At 41.5% G+C, this 24,445-nt stretch overlaps 2 protein-coding genes across 3 annotated transcripts in view; both read left to right on the top strand.

Moving 5' to 3' along the window:
• Positions 1-4,433, top strand: part of LOC129836351 (cGMP-dependent protein kinase 1-like) — a 162,426-nt gene extending 157,993 nt beyond the window's left edge. For both annotated transcript variants that reach the window (XM_055902396.1, XM_055902395.1), the window contains exons 11-18: positions 356-495; positions 615-704; positions 1,461-1,602; positions 1,716-1,879; positions 1,984-2,106; positions 2,658-2,720; positions 2,803-2,869; positions 2,960-4,433. In XM_055902396.1, the coding sequence (XP_055758371.1) occupies positions 356-495; positions 615-704; positions 1,461-1,602; positions 1,716-1,879; positions 1,984-2,106; positions 2,658-2,720; positions 2,803-2,869; positions 2,960-3,058 (888 nt within the window). In that variant the 3' untranslated portion in view covers positions 3,059-4,433. The remainder of the gene's footprint in view (positions 1-355; positions 496-614; positions 705-1,460; positions 1,603-1,715; positions 1,880-1,983; positions 2,107-2,657; positions 2,721-2,802; positions 2,870-2,959) is intronic.
• Positions 4,434-7,512: 3,079 nt separating this feature from the next.
• On the top strand, positions 7,513-9,757 carry LOC129835961 (dickkopf-related protein 1-like). Its single transcript, XM_055901657.1, has 4 exons — positions 7,513-7,938; positions 8,100-8,238; positions 8,447-8,581; positions 8,821-9,757. The coding sequence occupies exons 1-4, from the start codon at positions 7,738-7,740 to the stop codon at positions 9,084-9,086; spliced, it is 741 nt and encodes a 246-aa protein (XP_055757632.1). The 5' UTR covers positions 7,513-7,737; the 3' UTR covers positions 9,087-9,757.
• Positions 9,758-24,445: the final 14,688 nt, after the last annotated feature.

Below are 24,445 nucleotides of genomic sequence, written 5' to 3'. Positions count from 1 at the left end.
TGCACGAGTTTGATTAATATGCATGCATCGCCTGCATGTATTTACGTGATGTGCACGTGCCTCAGATGATGATCAAACAAACCATGAGAGCCATGCACAGAGACCCGTATATTGAAGTCGGTTTAATAATACTGTCTTATGGATATTTTGTCTAAAATTTCCAACGGCATAAGGGCGAACTCAGCAGACAGTTAATTCAACATTCTGACTGGTAAAGGGACTGTTCAGTCTTCTGGAATCTAGCGACAGATGTAGGAAGTCCACACTAAGCTTGCAACTTACGTTGAATTGCATTGATGTCTCATTGAACTGTTGCCTACAGCTAACAGTGCTCTCCTCTCTCCTGTGTCAACAGGTCCAGCTGAAGAGTGATGAGTTGAAGACCTTTGCCATGAAGATCCTGAAGAAGCGTCACATCGTGGACACGCGGCAGCAGGAGCATATCCGCTCTGAGAAACTCATTATGCAGGAGGCCCATTCTGACTTCATTGTCAGGTAGAGACACTCATGCGACACCTGTCCACAGACACTTTTAATTCACAGTGAAACTGCAGAGGACCCACCCTCCCCTCGCCACTGTCTTGATATCTTTGTACTCTGTGTTTCAAATTCAGACTGTACAGGACATTTAAGGACAGTAAGTATCTCTACATGCTGATGGAGGCTTGTCTGGGAGGAGAGCTGTGGACCATTCTTAGAGACCGGTGAGTGTTATACCTTGATCACCAAACCACCATTGTGCGCATGTTGCTTTTGTCTATCCCCACCATACTCATTCATGACATGCAGGTTAAAATACCAAAACCAACTGTGAATCAACTATATTAATTTGGGGACCGGTCAAAACACACATGAAACATTTATGGACATTTAGCTAGCTTGCTGTTGCTAGCTCCTTTGTCCTGGGAGATAAACATTGTTTTGTTATTTTACCTGAAATGCATATGTTCCTATTTTTGCTGTGTCTTTGTAGAATTTTCACCCATTTTGAGTCATACAAAATCATGTGTTCTCTACTCCGACAATTAATCCACAGGTAAAAGGGGAAACCTAGTTAGTTTTTTTTGTTAGTTAGTTCTTTGATTTATCTCTACCTGTTCATCTTTCAATCACCCACGTGGGTAAGTATGCTAGTGAAAATCAATGAGTAGATTTTGGAGAGGTGGGACTTGCAGCGCATCAAGCTTCTAAAGTAAAACCAAGTTTTAGTTTAGCGCCTGGCTACGGAGACTCCCGTTGACACCCGCGACCAGTTTGGATTAAATAATAGAATAACATGTATGTGTACATTTATTTTGCAACGCTCGCGCACGCAACCTAGTCAGCATTTTAGGCCAATATTTCAACTCATTTCATTGTGCCTCGCATGTGTTTCAGTGAGTCTGTGGAAGAGCTGGTCAATGTGGGCTTGTTTGAAATATTATGGTTATTTTAGTGATTATTGTCACTTCCTTCTCCAGGGGTTCGTTTGAGGACTCCACCACCAGGTTCTACACAGCTTGTGTGGTGGAAGCATTTGCCTACCTGCATTCCAAAGGCATCATCTACAGAGACCTCAAACCAGAGAACCTTATACTCGACCACAGGGGCTACGCCAAGCTAGTAAGGGACACACCTTGTGGATTCAAAGCTTGATGGCTCAAACCTCTAACCCTTTCAACTATTAACGCTGCAGGTTGCCCCTAAGAATGTATTTTCCCATGTTCTTTGTTTAGGTGGACTTTGGCTTTGCCAAGAAGATCGGGTTTGGGAAGAAAACGTGGACGTTCTGTGGAACACCAGAATATGTGGCACCAGAGATCATTCTGAACAAAGGCCATGACATCTCAGCTGACTACTGGTCTCTAGGAATCCTCATGTTTGAGCTCCTCACCGGCAGGTATACAGACAAACCTGATAATTACTCTTAAATAAAAGTGTAAGGCTAGATGTAAATTTAGACTGGGAGAAATGTTAGTGTCTACTTCTACCCCGGTCTTCCAGCCCTCCCTTCTCTGGCCCTGATCCCATGAAGACCTATAACATCATCCTGAGGGGCATTGACATGATTGAGTTTCCAAAGAAGATTACCAAAAACGCTGCCAACTTAATAAAAAAACTATGCAGGTGAGTCGCAAACCATTTGGTCCACCCTCAACAATTACGGTTTAAATGCTCAGTGTAATCAAAAACATGATTTTCCTGTATTTTATATATATTTCCACACTACGAGGTTGGAATAATACTGTGAAATTGTAAAAAAGTATGATAATGCCCTGTTAGTGTGAGATTTGTTTTAAAAGACCACCTGGAATTTCTGTTTTGGTGGGAGGGAGTTTTGGCCTTACATGGCGACATCAACATACAGTAAATGAGTTAATAGACCAATAAGAAAGAGAGTTTTGAACCTCTCTGCCAGTAAGAGCTAATTTTCAGTTTTCCAGTCCCCACTCAGACCACTCCCAGACAGTCCTAGCAAAATTCTTTCCTGAAAAAAATCCTCTTTGCTAAGAAGTTATTTCTGTAACTTTTTGACTATTTTAATTGAAAACAATCACGCTAATGTAATTTATTGTCACCGAGAAATGATTTGATATTGAGATAAAAATGGCTGCATTGGACCTTTTAATATCATTTGGTCTTAAGTAGAGAATTTAACCATGATGTGTCCATGTTAGGGACAATCCTTCAGAAAGACTGGGAAACTTGAAAAACGGTGTTAAAGACATCCAAAAACACAAGTAAGTTCATGGATATGGAGCCATATTATTCTCCTCATCTTTCCACATTTTGATATTTACAACAGTTTCTATACATTTCCAGATGGTTCGAGGGCTTTAACGGGGAAGGTCTACGGAAGGGAACTCTGACACCCCCTATCATCCCTAATGTAAGTCACAAACAAAAGTCTCAGCAGCAAGCTGCTTTCATAAGAAGTTTAAGTGGCTCAATTCTCTGTCTGACTTTGTCTGTCAATCAGGTGACATCATCGACGGACACGAGTAACTTTGACAACTTCCCAGAGGACAATGAAGACCCGCCCCCAGATGACAACTCTGGCTGGGACAACGATTTTTAAACGTCAACCCCCCCCCCCCCCCCCCCCCCACCCCCAATACCAAATATTCTTCTGTTGTTGACCTGGGGGCCTACTTCCTGATGTAGTTGCATTCTAAAGACTGCGATAAAGAGGAAGAGGAGAGGGGGAATAGAGGAAGAGGACCACAACCGCTGTGGGTCACCGATATGCCTTCGCTATACGTGGCTCTGGGACTAGAATTTAATGACTTTAGCATTTCCTCAGTGTTCACACACAGACACAGACACAGACACAGACACAGACACAGAGACACACAGACACAGAGAGAGAGAGACACACAGACACAGAGAGAGAGAGAGGTAAGTCCTGGAGCTAAAACAATGCCTTTTCCTTTAGCAGAGAGCGCGTGTGAGAATGAGTGTGTGTACAATATATGTGAGAGTGTAAGGACACTATAAGGAACGATAACAAAGTAAAATATATAGTGTGGAAGATGAGTTTTGTGTTGCGGCCAGAGACCTGCACTGCTCCTACAGACACAAACAGACAGGCTGGGTCCATGTTTGGAAGGCTTCCCCCTGCACCCTGTTTTCTCTCCAAGACTTCTATTACTATAGCTGGTTCCTGAGGTTTGGCTCAGCAGTACCTAGTACCTACAGTATCTGGTACCTGGCCCTCTTCAATAGGGAAACAGGATCTTAACACTGAGTCTGACAAGTCAAACAGGTACCAAGTGCTCATGACGAACCAGAATGTTACTGTTTGTCTTAATATTACGTTTAGAACCACAGAGTATATGTACATATCATTTGAAATTACATTCTCACACATGCACATAGGCTGCTACACTCATCTACTTTACTCATGTACACTGTATGCAGCAGCTAGTTATCTTTCAAAAAAGCAACCTTTTTGTTCTGTGCTTCTGATGGAAAAATCATGACCTTTCAAATGTCCTGCTTACAAATGTAATCAGTCACACATATTCAACCCTCATTTCTGGAAAGCAATTTGTTATTATGCAGTTATTAGCAAACTTCATCAACGAAGATCCTCGGACCATCTTTCATTTCACAGGCATTGAGCGATCAGATAATAAAGATTTATTTTGAAAGTCCACTATATGCTCTTAGCTACACATCAACCTTACATATTGCAAATGTCTGACATTCTCATCCTATGAGTTGCTATTTCATCATGTAGTTGCTAACCAATCAATATAAATGCCATCCCTTTAAATAGGTAAGTCCCATTTTCATGCCACAGTAGTTTAATTTACCACTTTTAATGGAATTTTAATGCCTCCAGTGCTGTCGTTTCTACAGGTGCTGAATTAAATTTGAATGGATGAAACGTTATGAGCACTGGTTATTGTTACTGTGTATTGATATTAAAGTGCTTGATTACTTTGTAATGCACTTGCTTTCTTTCTTTCAAGAATTGTGTTGGTTTGTAAACTTAAGTGACAGTCTGTTTAATATTTGACACTTTTGTTGTGTTGATTCTCCGTGTTTAGTTAGTCATACAAGTCGACGCTAAATCCAGAGGACAATGATACATACATAGAACAGTTAGCAACCGATTACTATTCCTTGTTGACATAAGTATGAAGTGTGCATCAGTCATATTTTGTATTCGCTCTATTTTAAAAATAGTTTTTGTAGAACAGTTGGTGGACTGGACAACCAACATGGTTATGTTTTAACAGTAACGCTAATCATTCATTCATCATTTTCTCTACACTTGTGGTTCAGTACCTGACTGTCCAACCCCACTAATCATTCATCATCAGTGGAACAATGCAAGTGCCTTAAATCACTGGCATCCCAATTAACATCATGTCATCATTTCAATACTGCATGACCAGTAAGCGACTCATAACATGACATCTGTTGTCACACCTCTCCTACATGGCTGCTGCCTTCCGTATATATATTTTTACAATAAAATAAAAAACACTAGACAACTGGAAGTCTGTCTATAAAACAGTATTTTCCTCCTTTTCTCCCTTTACAAAAAGATAGATTTAAGGGATATGTATCCTAACCTGGGTGCACATGGTATGGAAACAAAGTAGAAACACTGACTGCATTATGTGTACACTCTCCTCTGGACATGATAGTGGGTCGTTGCACCTGAAGACTGAGACCAGGGCCCTTATCCACAAAGCCTCTCAGAGTAGGAGTGCTGATCTAGGATCAGTTTCTCATTTAGATAATAATGAATAAGACTATATAGACAGGTTGGGACTTAATCCTAGATCTGATTTCTACTCTGAGACGCTTTGTGGATAATGGGCACAGAAACTCACATGTCAATCTGATAGATAAACCACCACTTAGAAAGACCACTTCAATCAGATAAAGAGATGGCAAAGATGATTTGCAGTTTTCGGCACAGCTGGTTTGTTAAATTGAGAGGGAATGCTTAGCACTGTCAATCTTTTTTTTATTTAAAAAAGTGCTGAGTTTGTAAAGGCACAAGAGATTTTAATAGGAATTTTGCTTCAATCTTTACTCATGAACAAACATATGCAACCCAAGCCACAAATAATCCAGATCATACGCCACAGACAAGAACACGTAGCCTATGCCTGCATTACTTATTTTAAACACTATTGTTGCCGTGATGCAGGTATCCATAGAAAAGATTGCAAACATTTCAGTTTCTTGTACACCACTTTGTCATTCACAATTTGACAGACCCTTACTGCTTTAATGTCCACTGATTTGTGTATCCCCAACCAGTACAATCTGAGTTGCCTGATAGATTTTCCTTGTGTTTGGGTTATGTTTCTACCACAAATACATTTTCAGAGTGCCACGTGTACACCATTTAAAAAGTAAATACAACATACTTTTCTTCATGTGGCCAATCTAAAGTTAAATTAAGATTTTATATTCAAAACACCAAGTCAATAATATAGAGAAGGAAACATCCACAACCACAAGAGTGTGCAAAAGGTTAGCATCTTCCTGTTCACCCTCAAGTAGTCTGACTCAAATGAAAGCAACTTGTAGGCTTTGACAGGAGGACCTTAAGCTTTTCAGAGATGTTTCTTCTGGTTCGTAAGTATTTCAGATGCCAGTAATCAGACCCATCGAAAGTGTATTCCCAGAGATGGAATTGACTCACGAGACAGGCCTAACAGTGTGTCACCTCTGTGTGATCACTTGAACCTATCCAAGGGGTTCTTGTTAATTCACGTTTGTTTACACCTTGGTTAAAAGCTAAAGCATCAAACCAAACCACCAGACATACTTTAGCGCCAATTCGTGTTCGTGTTCAGGTAGGCAATATTTGTATGGCGACATTGCTTCTTTATTGTCTATACAGTTATAAACCACCAGATGGGGACCAAGTGACAAACTATTTCTGTAGCCTACAAGAGAAGCAAGCACATTCTCTACGGCCTCGCTTTCTCATCCCGTACAGGAACTGTTTTGGTGCCTTTTCTGGATATATTGTAAACTTTTTGAGACTATTTGTGTGGGAGTGAGCTACAGGCCATGGGAAGAGCAGAGAGTCACTCTGTCCGATTTGGTGGCCTCTTTTATCCTGTGTCCTTCCCAAGCGCAACCTGATCGCAAGCATGAAAGATCAGAGTTGTCTTTTATCTCAATGTGCCAGTCAGCCCTGAAAGACCTCTCCACGGAAGCCCATTAATTCGGTAAACTTTCGCACCCCATACTGGTTTGCATATCCTATATTGATGTCCGCCGCTAGTGTAATCAAGCACACTTAGAGGATAATTGCGCCCTTTGCAATCAGAGAGATCAAATGAAGTAGTTAATCGACGGAAAGTAGCTCCAATCACCGTGTACACACAGCCAAAGGACAGTTAGGCTACTTGAATGTCAAAGGAAAAATAATGCGCCTTTAGGAAAGACCTTTCCACTGTGCCAAACTTTCCCAAAAGAGCGTAAGAATGAGAGAATGTGTCCAGACAACAGATACAGTTCAATCATAGGATGTGGTAATAAGGAAAAATGCTATATTAAATCATAATATTTGCGAGTTATGAGCGCAGATTTCAGACAATGTACAAATAGTAAGTAGCCTTGCATGAGCGGCTTGTGCGAGCCAGAACGGCTCATAGATGTCAGACCATCTTACCCAAAATAAGCAATAGGGTCCGTGTCTACTGCTCGTCAAGCGTAGTCTATTAGAACTTCTGGATTTGAGCAGCTCCACAATTTATTCTGTCTGAAACGTGAGTGAATAACTTTGGTGCCAATTTGATCAACATTTGGCTACACTAACCAGTTGACAGAAATGTGGTATTGGCTACAATGCCATAATAAACCAGGAGTTATCCTGAGCTGTATCCCAATGGCATCCTTTAAGTATCGTTTAAAGAATGAGGTCTCCAGGCAGGTGATGTGCGCAATCCCAATAGAGACGTGTTGATCACACAATTATTGTGAAACGAAATCCTGGCGGGGCGGTTGCCCATTTCCGTACAGTGGAGCTCAGGAGTTTAAGCGCCTTTGAAATTCCACCCTCCGCCTTTGTTGTGTGCTGCGAGGGGCGGGAATAAATACAGACCCACATGTATAAAGAGAACATCGCAGAGTCATGCGTCAGGATACCTCAAAATACCCTACTAACAACAACCTCTTGAGACTTTGTGGTAGGATTCAAGACTTACGCGGACTTTTTAACAATACATTTGACGGATTTATTTATAAGACCGATAATTTACATAAAGAAGAAGTATGCCTCATCTGTCAGTGCTTCGTTTTATGGCCGTGTATCTCATGCTGTTTGGATACCTTGGGGATGCTTATGCCGGGGCGGTTTTACTGAACTCCAATGCCATCAAGAACTTGCCTGGTGGCACCGACACGGTTAGCCCGAGCCCACGTCCGTCTTCACCAGATAGCGACCGGCAGAAAGCAGTCGTGGACACGTTGCAGGTAAGAAACCCTACTAGAAAGCTCTAGGAGCTGTGCGTAATACCAACACTAACCAATGCCCAAACGTTTGTTGGACACGTTACCTTTGCGCTTTTACCAAAATGCGTTCTGCATTTATGTTCCAATGGAAATACATATTTTATTATGTCTATTTATCTTAGCCTATTTGCACATATGATGATGAGTGTGGGAGTGATGAATTCTGCAATGGTATCCGAGGCGCGTGCCTCCCATGCCGAAAGATCCGAAAGCGGTGCGCAAGGGATTCAATATGCTGCGCTGGGAACCGCTGCATCAACGGTGAGCTCAACATATCCACATGTTACATGTTGTTATTTTTTCAACCATTTTCAGATCATGATACTTTTAATTCATGCGATGTCTTGTAGTGAATTTTAATGATGTGGTATGAGAGGTATTGGGAGTACAACAACAACAACTTATGGATAAGAAAGTTGGGGTGTCATGAGATATTGTGTTTATTGATAACGTGTACCTTTTCCCTCAGGTGTTTGTCAGGCCAGTGATCAAGATGCTGAAGCTGTAGTCACTACTAGTGTTGGGAATAGGCAGAACAACACCATGGAACACCATGACAAGAGACTGCATCTGCCCCAAGGTCAACCACAACATTCTGTCAAAGGTAGGTGTGTATTACACACGCACACATGCACACACCCACACAACAAACACTACCCATAAAGATTCTATCGATTTGTCCTCCTGACACTGTCCACTTCGGACTAAATTACCATTGAAAACACAAAGCCAAGGGGTTTGAAAGAAAACATTTCATTATAAAAATTCCAGCTTTGAGGCCTTTTCCGAGTTTCCAACAGAACACGTCATAATTACCTCTCCCTTCTCTCTCTCTTTCTCTAGGTCAGGAAAGTGACAACTGCCTGAGGTCCTCTGACTGCTCTGAGGGTCTGTGCTGTGCACGCCACTTCTGGTCTCGTATCTGTAAGCCGGTGCTGACGAAGGGCCAGGTGTGCACACGTCACCGTAGGAAAGGTGGCCATGGCCTGGAGCTGTTCCAGCGCTGCGACTGTGGAAGTGGTCTCTCCTGCAGACCGACGAGAGGAGAGAAAGACCCTGGAGTCAGCAGAACCGCAGACCGGAACCTACACACCTGCCAGGGACGCTGACACACACACATCCTGGACATACACACTGCCTAAGATGCTGACACACTGCCCATAACCTACACATCTGTCAGAGATGCTGACACACACACACAGACACACAGACACACACACACACACACACACACACACACACACACACACACACACACACACACACACACACACACACACACACACACACACACACACACACACACACACACACACACACACACACACACACACACACACACACACACACACACCACCTGGAAAGGAAGAACAGATTCCAGAGAAAAGTGATACGCTCAGAGGGATGCGATGGTGTAAAATGGACCAATCTGATTCCCCTGGATGCTGGAGGATGCCAAATAAGGAAGTTGTCATTGGATGTGTCTTGGAAAGATCGATAGGTCATTAAAAATGGCAGAGTTGTTTTGTTTCTCTTTTTATGGAACTAACCTTGATTATTGCAGTAAATTACTGTATTGTAAATACTATACTGGAGGTGGTACTTAACTGAGCTATTGAATTCTGTCAACACCAGTATGATAAAAGGGAACACGGTGCTGCATGGTTCGTTTCCAATACTGTAAATGTGTACACAATATGATTTATATTGTTATTTACTGTTTAATGTAAAATGTATATTTGTTTTATTTACTTGTAAAAAAAGTAAAGATATTTGTTTTATTAAAACATCATAGTAACCTGACCCATGTTGTAAGTGTGGCTGCTCGAGTTCTACAAGAAAAAAGTCTGTTTGTCTGTTTTACAATGGTTGTCTAAAAGTCTAGTATTTGATATTGTGATCCGGGGGAAAGGTGCAAAACAACCCATATGCCAATAGTTTTTGACTCTATACGTCCCAAAATGATGTCCAACAGCTTAATGATTCAGTCAAGCTCTCCAAAGATAGGGGGTAGGGAATGTTTTTAGCATTCCAAGCTAACAACCACCCCTTTTGGAGAGCAAGAGTTATTTAGGCATGCTCTTGGTAGCATTTAACTCCTAACCCGGTCCACACAAATCAGTGGTTAAGACTGGAGAGTTAGAATTTTTGGCCCAGCTATCCTGGTCATGGTTTTTACACATACACAAAGGCATACACACATGTACGCGCACACACACACATGTACGCGCACACACACACACACACACACGTCACATCAACTATCACAAAACAACATATCTTTGTATGGGGGCTTGACCATAGGATAAATATCAAAGTGGTGTGGCACAGTCCTTGGGCCATACATTGCTTCCTGTAAAAAACACACCTAGTCATTAAAGACAGAAACACTACAGCAGGGGACTACAAAGACAGTAACGCTGTATCCAATGAAAATAGTCTATGATAAGTATCCCAGTGTCCTCCTTGGGTCTTTGGTGTTTCTGGCTAACTTCTAATTACACCTCTCCTAGCCTTCATGTGAAGCTGAACATAACATAGAGATAATGTAGCTACCAGCTAGCTGAGCTTACTCTCTAATTACTTTATCTAACTCAATCTAAAGAAGGATCATGAAATGGGGATACCACACGACTTAGGTTTACTGTGATGCAATGCAAGTGTTCTTCATGCTCACTGCACGGCAGGGACACACCGCATTTCCTGCACTTGTGCAATAACATATAAGCATCGACCAAACTCTACCTGCGTGTCTCTAATTAGGACGATGTGGATTACATGATGGCGAACGACCGACTGTGTCTTCTGCCCCAGCCTAGCAGACGGATTCTCATGTTCACATCCCAGTGATTTGGATCAAAGGGTGGCAAAGGGAAACATTTGATTTGTAACTATGCAAAGTGCCCTCTGCAACCTTTCATGTCACGGCCATATACAGTACACTATGATGGTTAAGGATGGATGTTTAGACAGTATCAGAAGTGATTTGACCCAGGTCTTTAAGCTCTTTACATTGTATGGGGGTAATTCACCATATCCACTGCAAATGTAGCACCCAACCCCCAGTTGTGCATGGCAGTTGGCAGACTGACAAACACACAGATGTATTTTACATCAAGAAGTAGCCCATGATTCTATTAAATGACTGCCAATTTCTGTATTGTCATCATAATGCTCCAGCATGAGCTAAAGCATGTTTGCTGGGGTTCCTGGAATCAGTGTCTCTGCAGAGCCACTCATAATTAGGCTAACCACACACTCCCACATCCCACTGGCATGTCCAAGGTGTGGTAAATTATACACAAGTAAAATACTAACCAAACACCAGTTATGCTTCTAGGGCTTTGAGATGGCTTTATTATGCCATTGTGTTATCTGGAAGTCTCAACATTACCATAACATTTATTGATCTTATCGAGAAGATCACAGAATCGCCGCTCCTGTTTATGACGTGCACTGGGATTGTAATTTCAATTGACCATAAAACCATAACACTGACGATGGCCACCATTGATACGTCTGTTGAGTTATGTGTATGTGTGTTTTTCAATTTCCCCATATCAATTCCAAATCTTTATTGAGTTATAATAACACCCTGCCTACTTGCGTTTATTTTCAAGCTATATTCAAATCTCTTATTTCACTTTTAGATCTGATAAGCACAATAAACCATTTCACCACTAAAGTGGCTGGTGTAATCTTCATTATTATTCTAAAAGGTTTGCCAAACATCCCTGACAAGGCTATATAAACAAATGTGCAGTGAGACCCATCACAGATAAAAGACAAAAGAGATGAGGCCGTGTACACATGCATAATACCTGCTATTCTGTCACATGATAGGGGCATGTATCTGGGGAATGTGGATCCTGATCAAAACAAGTTCTTATCAAAACATTTATCCCAGGGAGGTGTTATCATACTGTTGGTCGCTGGCACGGTTTGCCCCATATAGAGGCACAATGCACACTATTCATCTTAGTGAAGTAATCGCAGTGACTATCTGAGAGATTGAGCAACAGGGGGACTCTCCCTATCTCTGGGAAATTTGTAATTAAAAAGGTACACGTCATCCTACACAATGCTTTGTGTGTTTGACCGTGTCATTTGAAAACAATTGAGTCCTACTGATTCAAATTCAAAATGATTACGATGGAGTCTTTCACACAGTGAGGAAGTTGGATTGGGTACAAAAAGGTGTGTTGTAGACTGCCCTCAACAGGTGAGTCTGTCTTGTTGATTGCTCTTGTTCCTCAAAGGTTATGATGGGACCTACACTTTCCCCAAAAAGTTATAACAGTCCTAAAATAATGGTAATAACTAACTAGTAGTGTGTTGTAGTATCTCAAGTGGAGTAATGGCTTATTTTAGTTATGTTACAGTGATGCAGCTGGTTGCCTAACTTTTTGATGTGGCAAATTATAATCCATTGGTTCCATTGAACACCATAGAATATAATATACTTCACATCATATGTATTTCTTCCCAATCTGTTTCTCTTAGCCATAGTGATGTCTGCAGGTCTCCTCATATGGCGGCCAGGAGGCTCGGCATCTTTCTGTACTACCCCAAGAACGCTGCTCTGGGCTGGCTCTCCTGGGGGGCCCCTGGGTGTCTGGTTTGATCCAGGCTGGTGTTCCATCCATCTGTGGTCGACGCCTCCTCTGTGGTCTCAGGTCTGTCCCACTCTGATGATGTCATGCTAAAGGACATTTAACACCACATGTAGTAAACTTGAAACAGGAAGGACAGGCACATTCTAGTGATTTGTGGACCCTTTTCTGGCAGATAATTGGATTTTATTGAGTTGAATCACATGTGAAATGTCCGAGGCTCAGTCTTGACATTGATATGAAGAGCATACATGTCTGAAGAGAAACTATCAGTCATACATTGTAATTTGAACACTACATTTCCTATAAACATATTTGTATTGCACTTGATGCTTTTAACTTCTTTCATGGCTTTCTAATTTATGTCAGAAAGGGAAGTCTACTGTAAAGTGTTATCTTGGCACGTGTTCAGTTTCGAATGTCTCATACACCTGCGTTTTTCAGGTGGATTCAATTGGTCGTTTCTTTCTTCCTGATGTGCCAATATTCCAGCTCGACCACAGCTGGGTCCCATTCACTGCAAACAAACAATATGCCCATTGTTTGTACAAATAATAAGCCAATATGCCATGTCTACCCTCTGTGCCAGACAAAACACAGCAAACAGATGCACCGGGGGTGGGGGGGGGGGGGGGGGGGGGGGGGGGCAACATTACAGCTCGGAATAAAAATGCCTACTCTACATTATCCCTGATCCAGAAACTTCTCGGTTGGCAGCCAGAAAGCTGGCATGAATGCTACTGTATAAAGTCTCTCCGAGCCACAACCACGTTGTGCAAAGCTGTTTCACACACATAATTTACTCATTATTTGTACATTTTTCTATGTAAAAAGAAATTAGATTAATTGCAATGGCAGCTACGCTGGAAAATCAACACTGACAGAGAAAAGAGTCATTACTCAGTAAAAATGAAAGCTATGCTGTCATATAATGTTCTAATTGAGTAGACCTGTGGAGTGGCAGTGTTCAGAACAGCTGACTCAATGGCAACATATAGTTCATATCCATCCGGGACACAGACACATTTGTGGAAGGCCTGAAGTAGTGTGAATCGTCAAAAATGCAATGCTTGGAGAAAAAAACAGTGTAAATGCTTGTCAGTAGACAAGTGACCTTAATAGCTAATTCAGTATGCTCACAGGAGACAGAGAGCACTTCCTCTGAAACAGGAAATAGGTGTCTCTGGACTTTCTGTTTAATAACAGAGTTTTGGAAATGAAATGATGAAACCCTTCGACCGACAGGAGATGTCTGTCTACATCCCCTCTCTCTCCCCTATTTGTCTCTCTCTCCCCTGCCTCCCCCTTCTCTATCACACCTTCTTTCTCTCTTACTTTCTTTTCTATACCTCTGCCTCTCCCTCTCTCACACCTCCCCTCTTTCTCATCTCTCTTTGCCCTCTCCTAGCACATGGAACAATATAATTCCCCACCTTGCCCCTCCTTCTCCCCTCTCTCCCCCTAATACCTATCCCCATGCCTCTCCCCCTTCACATCTCTCTCTCCCTCCCTTTCTCCCTTTTCCAGGGAAATACAGAAAACATGGAATGTCACTCCTCACCCTACCTAGTGTCAGTCCAGTATTATCAAAAGAGCAGAGCCCAAGAGCAGCCTCCTGAGCTCAAATGGGAAGCATCCTATTAGACAATAGTACAGTAATGGCCACAGAGGTTCCCCCATCGTTCCATTAACGCACTGGAAAGGGGTTGCTGTGAGTTTGACATTAACTAGTGGTAAGTAAGTTATCATATTTCATATTGCAGTACAACTACTGTAATCTAATTAAAGTATCAAAGCAAGCATTGTGTAATGACACACAACAAAATACCATAGAATTGACGGTATTGTACTGTAAAAACCTCCAGACTGGCAGCGACTACAGGGCAAAACAAACAAATAGGGCATGGAACAATGCTCAACCATTTAAAGTTTAAGGCTTGCTGCCACTCCAATCTGTCCCCTTTACATTGTAAATTGATGGGGCACTACTACCACATACCAGTTAAATTGGTATAGCATTCTCACTAAGGGGTACAACAAATATAGCCTCTTACAAGGCACGCCTCAACATATGTTAATTAGTGAGCCAGAAACAACAATACCATGCACCACTAGTGGTCAAAAGGTTTTTGACGCTCAAAAAATATACGGTATGGTACTGTATTCTGGCAATGAAAATACAGTACCATTCGAAATGCAGCAATTCTTTCCCTGTCCACATTTTCCCATGGTTCACCATCATTTACAGTATGCAGCAGTGAAATGTTACTGTTGATAATACCTCAAATTACCATATAAATGACCATTTTCCGTTACAGTGCAATCCTCAGGGATGGGGGAGAGGGGGCGGCGCTTCCCTCCATCACTACATCCCCCCCTCCAACCCCTTTCGGCACTCACCTAACCCTTTGATACTCCTTTCCTTCCTCCCTCCATTCCTCCAACCTATTAATGCCCCTGTTCGTTTTGCCATCAAAAGACTGTCTTTAAGTCCTTCAAAAAAGGGGGTCGGAGCCCAATCTAATTTGCGTGAGGGGACTTTACAAAGGTAGAGTTTGGTAGAATAGAATCAAAAGGGAGACGGCAGTGCTCTGGTGCCTTGATCTCCGTGAGGGGTAAATGGACTGGATTGTCTTGGCCCCTGCTGGTGGGCTAAGCTGTGACAGAGTTAGTGGCAGGGGGTTAAATCAAAGGTTGGGTTATCTTCACTGGGTCATCTCCAGCATATTAGGACGTTGTCTAAATGTTGATTCGTTCACACCAACATCTGAGGGGACTTGATGAGGTGCCATAAAGAACACTCAATAGACTGTCCACGCCTCTAAAGGAAGGCAACAGTCAAGTTCACCTCCATTAGCAGACATTCTGACATTCTGATATTCGTAAGACTTCTTTGCTCTCTCTCTCTTTCCTTGGTAAACACTAATCTTCAAGGACTATGAACGTAAAATAAAATATAAGCCTTGTATTTCACTCAGCATCATCCTCACTCACAATCCTTACTAGTTGAATCATACTCATAACTAGGGCCCTACGGTTTCCTTGACCACATGACCTGACCAATACAAACTACAGATGTAGAGTATTTCTAGTCAAATCCATATAGTCAGTCCAAACTCAGGGCACTACTCATAACCGATCCCCGATGGCTTGCATGCTGTGACTGTTCTGCAGGTTTACAGTGACTGAGAACACCCCACAGCCGTGCCGTGGAGCTGTGTTGAGGCTGCAGTCTGTGTGTGTTCCTCCATTGTGGGTGGGAAACTTCACATTACTGTCACTCTCACAACTGACGTGAATAACAGGACATAAATCACACTAACTCAGCCCTGGACTCGCAGCTTGGGCTGAGAAACATGGATTTACACTGATCATGCATGCCACCCCCTCCTTATGTTGTTGAGGGTGGTGATGGGATTGGTTGGCACAATTTGAGAAGTTATGGACATTGCAAGGATTTGTGATGTTCTCATGCTGCTAGGTAGCCACCCAAAAGGCCAATTGATACCAGATTTCAGATAAGTTATTGTTGGAATCAAACTGTCCCTACATGTCAGATGCTGTCCCAGAGATGTCTTAACTCTCCAGTAACCCCAAACCGTTCCCTTGGCTCGAACTACACAGTCACATCAACTCTTAGCCAAGCACCAAATCCTCCAGAATCCTTGGTGATATTTTTGGACCTATTCTGAAATTTGGTAAGACATGGTGATTAAGCAATATTAATACTTTGGTTAAAATGCTAACTACTATTGTTGGTATCAGCACATTCCTAAGTGTATGCATTTGACCATTGCATTACACAAATTAAATCTCCATTCAAGAGCTCTTCTATTTTGTGGCACCCTACATTTAACTGACAACCCCAAAACAACACTGGCAGCCTCACAAATGTTCCATTTAATTTAAACTGTGCTTTTGGCATTCAGACGATGATAAACATCTGTTTAGAGCAGGGTGGTCAGCACAATCCAAAACCGCACCACTTCACTGTCTCCCTCAGAAACATAAACAATCACACAACATACTGATGTCGCAGGGAGTACTGGTATTCTGAACACATACTACATTTTAGTGACGTGCACAATCTCCAACATGCCAATTAATTTATGTCCCACTGGTCTACTAATTACGTAACTGCTGTCACAGGTCTCTGGACAAGTTCTCTACAACTCTAATTACCATTCCTCTAAGATAAACCTATGTTCACTAAAAACAAAAGCAACACTAGGCCTGCAGGGAGTGATCTAAGCGGCTGATAGGGAGCCTTGATTAGCAAGGAGCTAACTAGAATCCTTGTGCATAATGTTTTAATTCAACATAGTGCCCCCCTCTCTCTGTCCAATCACAAATCTTGTCTTTAGTTATCTTCAAACTACTGCTCTTGTCCTTCAGCTAGAACCCTTATCATATATTGATTATGTCTCTTAGATTAAAGGACTGGCTTTCATTTCCACAAGAATGTGCCCCCCTCTCTGTGTCCATATGGAAACACTTCCCAGACAGATTGGTTCTGCTTTCCTTTGGACCAGGTCCCACTGGTCAAAAGAGGACTTGCAATAACTGTAGCTGTCTTATGTGTCCGTGTAAACACTTAGAGGACATTCTAAACAGGTTGCTTTGCTAATTCTCATGGGCAATCGTAGACATAGCAACACCAATTATGGTGTTATTATGGATTACAGTAGCCCACCAACAACACAGGAACTGTTGTCCTAGGGTGGAAAATCCTGCTTATGGAAAGAAAAGCTGGCCATCACAGTAATTTAGTCTGCTGAACAGCCTTAAAAGGACAATTCTTAATTTGTTTGTTGTGTGTACTAAACACAAATCATATTTAGTACAGGTATATGTCATACTCAACAGCTATAAAGCAGCTATGAAGCACATCAGTTTTATCGTTTTCAAAAAGTAATTTTGATTACTCCAGGCAATACATTGGACTGGTAAATGCACCCCCAAAACCTCTCCAGACATAATACCATGTGCTGAGAGGTAGAATTGCCTCAATGTGGGTTACACACAAATTACGGACATTTTGTCTCGGGGCATAATCACTAATATGCCGCTGTTGTTGCCTAGGCTGCCAGTCCCTGGGTCTGAGTTTAAATGTTGTTTTTTTCTCTCTCTTGGCTGTGTGGTTTGCAACAGCTTAATCACAAGCCACAGGAATCCCAGTCATTTTGATAGGAGTCATACAGGAGGCTCTCATATGTAATACTGTTTATGGGACTCTTACATCTAGCACGTTTTCTGTATGCATGGTGAGCAACTTAAAAACATGGTATATGTTGACAGTCATACGTGGATAAATACCAAATATGAGACTGTATAGTGAAGATATTGAAGACAAATGTGGTCGTATAGGGTCAAGATCCACCCAGACAAAGATGGAGAAACAGTGAGGATGAGCTGGAAAGAGGGGCAAGACACTGCAAGACAATGAAGGATACAAATTCCCATACCAACCTAAAAATTACAATTCCAAGAAAAACACTAAGGTCCGGTAGATAGCTTCGATCACTGGATGTCCAACATGCTGACAGCATTATATGTAGTTATCAGTAAGAGACAGATTCCAGAGCATCTGAGTGTCATCTGACTGATCACAGTACACAGGTGTTTCCCATCCCTTCCAAACAACCTTGTTTACAAAAACAACAGCATTTACAAAAGAATGTCAAAAAGCCAGGGCCCACTGCAGTTAACGCCTCAGTTTCACGTTGGTTGCCCCATTTCAACTCTAATTGTGTGAGTCTGAATACCAAGCGTATGTTTTATTGAGCGTTCGAGCTGCTAGCCATCCAAAAGCTACCACAAAGGAGGTTTTGAAACCAAGGCCAGTTTAAACACTCAAGCTTTGTCCTGCTCTGCATGTAATTTACAATCAATTTAATGCACTTAAAATGTGCTACTGTTGACTCCCATGGTGCACTCTAATAAACTCATTTACAGTACAGATGTTTTTTGTGTGTTCTGAGACTTAACAGTCAGCACTTCATCCATATTGACCTTAGGAGCTATAGCAGTCCCATTTTTTTGAAATACATTAGATGCTGATTCCTTTGGAAAACAAAACTCATTTGGAGAGGCCCGAGCCAGTGTTTTAATGTTTGGTTAAGACCTTTGATCAAGACTGCGCCCTCTCGCTTTCCCTGTCCCGCTTTCTCTCTCATTCATTGGCCTCTTCCCTTCCTTCTTTCACTCTCCCCACTCTCCCCTCTCTTTCTCTGAAGTCTCTTCTGTCTCTTGTTGCCTTCCTTTCCATCTCCCCTTCTGATCTGCTGGAGACATTGCATGACATCTGTCCCCTTCTCCTCTGAGATCTGTGAATACGTACAGAGGAATGTGTGTCCTTCCTGACATTACAACTCTATAGCCTAACAAGAGGGGAGGGGGAGGAAGAGAGGAGGATGTCAAGATGTTAAGAATGGTTTGGAAGCTGGAGAAAAAAAGAGAGGCCTTTGTGGTGGCTTATCTGACAGGATATGAAGAAAATGTGAATGGCTTTGGCATTTGGCAAAATAGTTTCCTTCAATGGGCATTCACTACAACCGATGTTGGCTAACAAGAGGCGGAATAAACATCTGAAGAGTCCCTCAAAAGCACAGAGATAGAGAGAAAGAGGGAGAGAGAGATAGGGGAAGGAAGAGAGAGGAAGAGAGAGAGAGAGAGAGAGAGAGAGAGAGAGAGAGAGAGAGAGAGAGAGAGAGAGAGAGAGAGAGAGAGAGAGAGAGAGAGAGAGAGAGAGAGAGAGAGAGAGAGAAAGAGCCAGAGGGTGTTTTAGAAGTTACGTATTTTGCTAATTGCGGGGGATAAGATGTAGCAGTTTGCCGGTAGTTGTGATTACTATCAATGGAAGCGATTGAACAGATGTTCCTGTGCTGTTAGTGCTGTTTGAAGGCATCATTCTTTCCAGCTTCTCTCCTGAGGATAACTCCAACAACAGCCTGCCTGCTGGAGCTTTTCTAAGGCATGAGGGAAGCAATTATCTGGCTCTGCTCACAGGGCAGGGGGTAGTTAGATTGGGTGCAGTTTAAAATGTCAGTCATTTCAAGTTAACAGAATTTATGATTTGATGAAATCGTCATTGAAAGTCAAGGCATTGACTCCAAGAATGACTACTTGTTGTAGTAATGTCTGTAGACTACCACTCCAAGACCAACCAAAATTCCAAATGAAGGTGAATCATCCTCACGGTGACACACGCAAACACGCACACACAGCACTGCTTCCTTCCTTCCTTCTGTGTCCGTGTCCTTCTCTTTGTGAATGAGTTCTATCACGGCCTCCCTTCCTGATGCAGTGTAATTGAAGCTGTTGTATTACAGGGCTGGCTGTCTCTCTGCTGAGACATATCCTGAAGCAGACCCAAGCAGTCTCTGTCCTCTGATTATTAGCTCAGGAAGTCCCTATGATGTAATACCACTCTAATGAGAGAGCTCTACTCTTATTTAAAGTGTTTTATTAAGATCCTGCCTTTTTGACCTTGTGATGCTTATCCAAAACACATCGTTTCTGGTCCTGGAGACTCCTGTACTCCTGTATTCCTGTACCCAAAGGGTCACAGTGGACGCTTGTTTCCAACGTCACTCTCGGTATACCAATAACTTTGAATAGCTTAATTCCTTGCATTTCTCCTTTGACTTCATGACGACTTTGTCTGACAGGACTTGATAGATATTATCAATATAACAATTCTTAGATTCCAGCGGTCATGAATGAACAGAGATGCAAAAGCACTGATAAGTGAGGACTGGCCTGGTGCACCCACTTAAATCCTTTCAGATGGGAAACAAGGAAGGTGGCCTGTTCAGCAAAGGTGTCATGCACATAGGGGCACAAGATCACGTGCCCGCTCAGATAAAAAAATGCTATTTCATTTTAGTGTTTTTTTATACAGTATATATATACTGAATAAAAATATGAACTCAAAATGTTAAGTATTGATCCCATGTTTAATGAGCTGAAATAAAATATCCCAGAATGTTTCCATATGCACAAAAAGTTTATTTATCTCAAATTTTGTGCACAAATTTGTTTACATCCCTGTAAGTGAACATTTCTCATTTGCCAAGATAATCCATCCACCTGACAGGTGTCACATATCAAGAAGCTGATTGAACAGCATGATCATTAAACAGGTGCACCTTGTGCTGGGGACAATAAAAGGCCACACTAAAATGTGCAGTTTTGTCACACAACACAATGACACAGATGTCTAAAGTTTTGAGGGAGCGTGCAATTGGCATGCTGACTGCAGGAATATCTACTTGAGCTGTTGCCAGAGAGTTAAATATTTATTTCTCTACCATAAGCCACCTCCTAAACAAAGTTTTAGAAAATTTGGCAGTACTTCCAACCGTCCTCACAACTGCAGACCACATGTAACGACAGCCCAGGACCTCCACATCCGGCTTCTTCACCTGCGGGAACGTTCTTCACCTGCAATACCAGCCACTCGGACAGCTGATGGCACTGAGGAATATTTCTGTCTGTAATAAACCCCTTTTTGGAGAAAAACTCACTGGCTGGGCCTGGCTCCCCAGAGGGTGGGGAACCGAAGTCGGTTCCTCTCCTTGTTCGGCGGTTGACGTCACCGGTCTTCTAGCCATCGCCGATCCATTTTTCATTTTCCATTTGTTTTGTCTTGTTTTCCCACACACCTGGTTTTCATTCCCTCATTACATGTTGTGTATTTAACCCTCTGTTCCCCGATGTCTTTGTGTGGTATTGTTTGTTTTAAGTGCTTGTGCACATGTTGACTGGTGCGCGTCAGGTTTTGTACCCAAGTTGTTCTTTTTTTGATGCCGTTGGTTTTGGAATTAAACTGCTCCGGCTATTACCTAGTTCTGCTCTCCTGCGTCTGACTTCCCTGCCACCAGTTACGCACCCCTTACACCTATGTTGCTTTCATATTTTTGTTCAGTATACACTACCAGTCAAAAGTTTGGACACACCTAATCATTCAAGGAATTTTCTTTCGTTTTCTACGTTGTATAATAATAGTGAAGACATCAAAACTATGAAATAACACATATGGAATCATGTAGTAACCAAAATGGTGTTAAACAAATCCAAAAATATTTTATATTTGAGATTCTTCAAAGTAGCCACTCTTTGCCTTGATGACCACTTTGCACATTCTTGGCATTCTCTCAACCAGCTTCATGAGGTAGTCACCTGGAATACATTTCAATTACCAGTTGTGCATTGTTAAAAAATAATTTGTGGAATTTCTTTCCTTCTTAATGCGTTTGAGCCAATCAATTGTGTTGTGACAAGGTAGGGGTGGTATACAGAAGATATCCCTATTTAGTAAAAGACCAAGACCATATTATGGCGAGAACAGCTCAAATCAGCAAAGAGAAATGACAGTCCATCATTCCTTTAATTCTTTGGGATAGGGAGGCGCTATTTTCACTTTATAAAAAATCGTTCCCAAATTAAACTGCCTCGTACTCAATTCTTGCTCGTACAATATGCATATTATTATTACTATTGGATAGAAAACACTCTCAAGTTTCTAAAACCGTTTGAATTATATCTGTGAGTAAAACAGAACTCATTCTGCAGCAAACTTCCTGTCAGGAAGTGAAAAATCTGAAATCGAGGCTCTGTTCCAGGGCCTTCCTATTCATTTGCGTGAAATCTATGGATATACATGCACTTCATACGCCTTCCACTAGATGTCAAGAGACAGTGAGAGGTGGAATGGGGTGTCTAGCTTGATCTGAGGTCGAACAAGAGCCCTTGGAATGACGTGACCCCAAATTTCCTTTGTTCAGCAAGGCGCGGGAAGGAACCCTGGATTGCCTTCTGAAAAGCTTTCGGTATAGACGGCTAATATCTCCGGCTTTGATTTTATTTGATACATGTGATAATATCATCGTAAAGTATGTTTTTTCAATATAGTTTTATCAGATTATTGAAAGTCTATCGGGAGTTTTGGCGTTTTCCGTTCTCTGCGTTTGGTGAAGATGGACAGCTTCGCGCCACTTGGCTAGCTTTGGTTGCTAATTCGACAGGAGAAAAGGACATTCTAAAACCAAAGAACCATTATTCTGGACAAAGGACCCCTTGTACAAGATTCTGATGGAAGCTCAGCAAAAGTAGGAACCATTTATGATGTTATTTCGTATTTCTGTGGAAAATGTTTAGTACTATTTTCCGCCCTCATTGCAGGCGCTGTCTCGCTATAACGTAAGCTGTATGTCGTACTAAAGTTATTTTTAGAATTCTAACACGGCGATTGCATTAAGAACTAGTGTATCTTTCATTTGCTGTACAACATGTATTTTTTAGTAAAGTTTATGATGAGTTCTTTGATTAGATTAGGTGAGTATCAGAAATATATTCGGATAATTTTGTGCAGTTTGGCTACGTATTCACATTGGAAAACCACGATTTGTACCGCTAAATATGCACATTTTCGAACAAAACATATATGTATTGTGTAATATGATGTTATAGGACTGTCATCTGATGAAGTTTGTCAAGGTTAGTGAATAAATGTATATCTTTTGCTGGTTTTTCGCTATCGCTACCTTGGCGGTGAATGAATGCGGTTGTGTGGTTGGCTATTGTAGTAAGCTAATATAATGCTATATTGTGTTTTCGCTGTAAAACACTTAAAAAATCTGAAAAATTGTCTGGATTCACAAGATGTTTGTCTTTCATTTGCTGTACACCATGTATTTTTCTTAAATGTTTTATGATGAGTATTTAGGTATTTCACGTTGGTCTCTGTAATTGTTCTAGCTGCTTTGGTGATATTTGTGATTGTAGCTGCAATGTAAAACTATGATTTATACCTGAAATATGCAAATTTTTCAAACAAAACATAGATTTATTGTATAACATGTTAGAAGAATGTCATCTGATAAAGTTGTTTCTTGGTTAGTGACTAATTCTATCTCTATTTGGGGGTTTTGTGCAAGCTACCTGTGCTGTGAAAGAAATGTCTGTGCTTTTTTGTATTTGGTGGTGAGCTAACATAAATATATGTGGTGTTTTCGCTGTAAAACATTTAAAAAATCGGACATGTTGGCTGGATTCACAAGATGTTTATCTTTCATTTGCTGTATTGGACTTGTTAATGTGTGAAAGTTAAATATTTCAAAAAAATATTTTTTGAATTTCGCACGCTGCCTTTTCAGTGGAATGTGGGGGGGGGGGGGGGGGGTTCCGGGGGCTAGACAGGTTAACCTGTCTAGGATCAGCGTGGCGCTAGCGGCACCCCCCCCCCCCCCCCCCACTGAAAAACCAGTGCCGCGAAATTCAAAAAAAATATTTTTTTTAAATATTTAACTTTCACACATTAAAGTCCAATACAGCTAATGAAAGACACAGATCTTATGAATCCAGTCAACATTTCCGATTTTTAAAATGTTTTACAGGGAAGACACAATATGTAAAGATGTACATCTATTACCTAAAAACACATTAGCATAATCCACCATCTTTTATTTGTCCACCAACACCAGTAGCCATCACCAATTCGGCTAAACTAAGATATTTATAGCCCCTAACCAACAAAAAAACTCATTAGATGACAGTCTGATAACATATTTATGGTATGGGATAGGTTTTGTTAGAAAAAAGTGCATATTTCAGGTATATGGCATAGTTTACAATTGCACCCACCATCACAAATGGACTAGAATAATTACAATGAGCAACGTGTTTACCTAACTACTAATCATCAAACATTTCGTAAAAATACACAGCATACACGAATCGAAAGACACAGATCCTGTGAATACAGACAATATTTCAGATTTTCTAAGTGTCTTACAGCGAAAACACAATAAATCGTTATATTAGCTTAGCACATAGCAATTAGCAGCCCAGCA

The sequence above is a fragment of the Salvelinus fontinalis genome, chromosome 37 (genome assembly GCF_029448725.1).
Source record: "Salvelinus fontinalis isolate EN_2023a chromosome 37, ASM2944872v1, whole genome shotgun sequence".
Taxonomy (NCBI): Eukaryota; Metazoa; Chordata; class Actinopteri; order Salmoniformes; family Salmonidae; genus Salvelinus; species Salvelinus fontinalis.
This window is presented reverse-complemented; position numbering and strand designations above follow the sequence as displayed.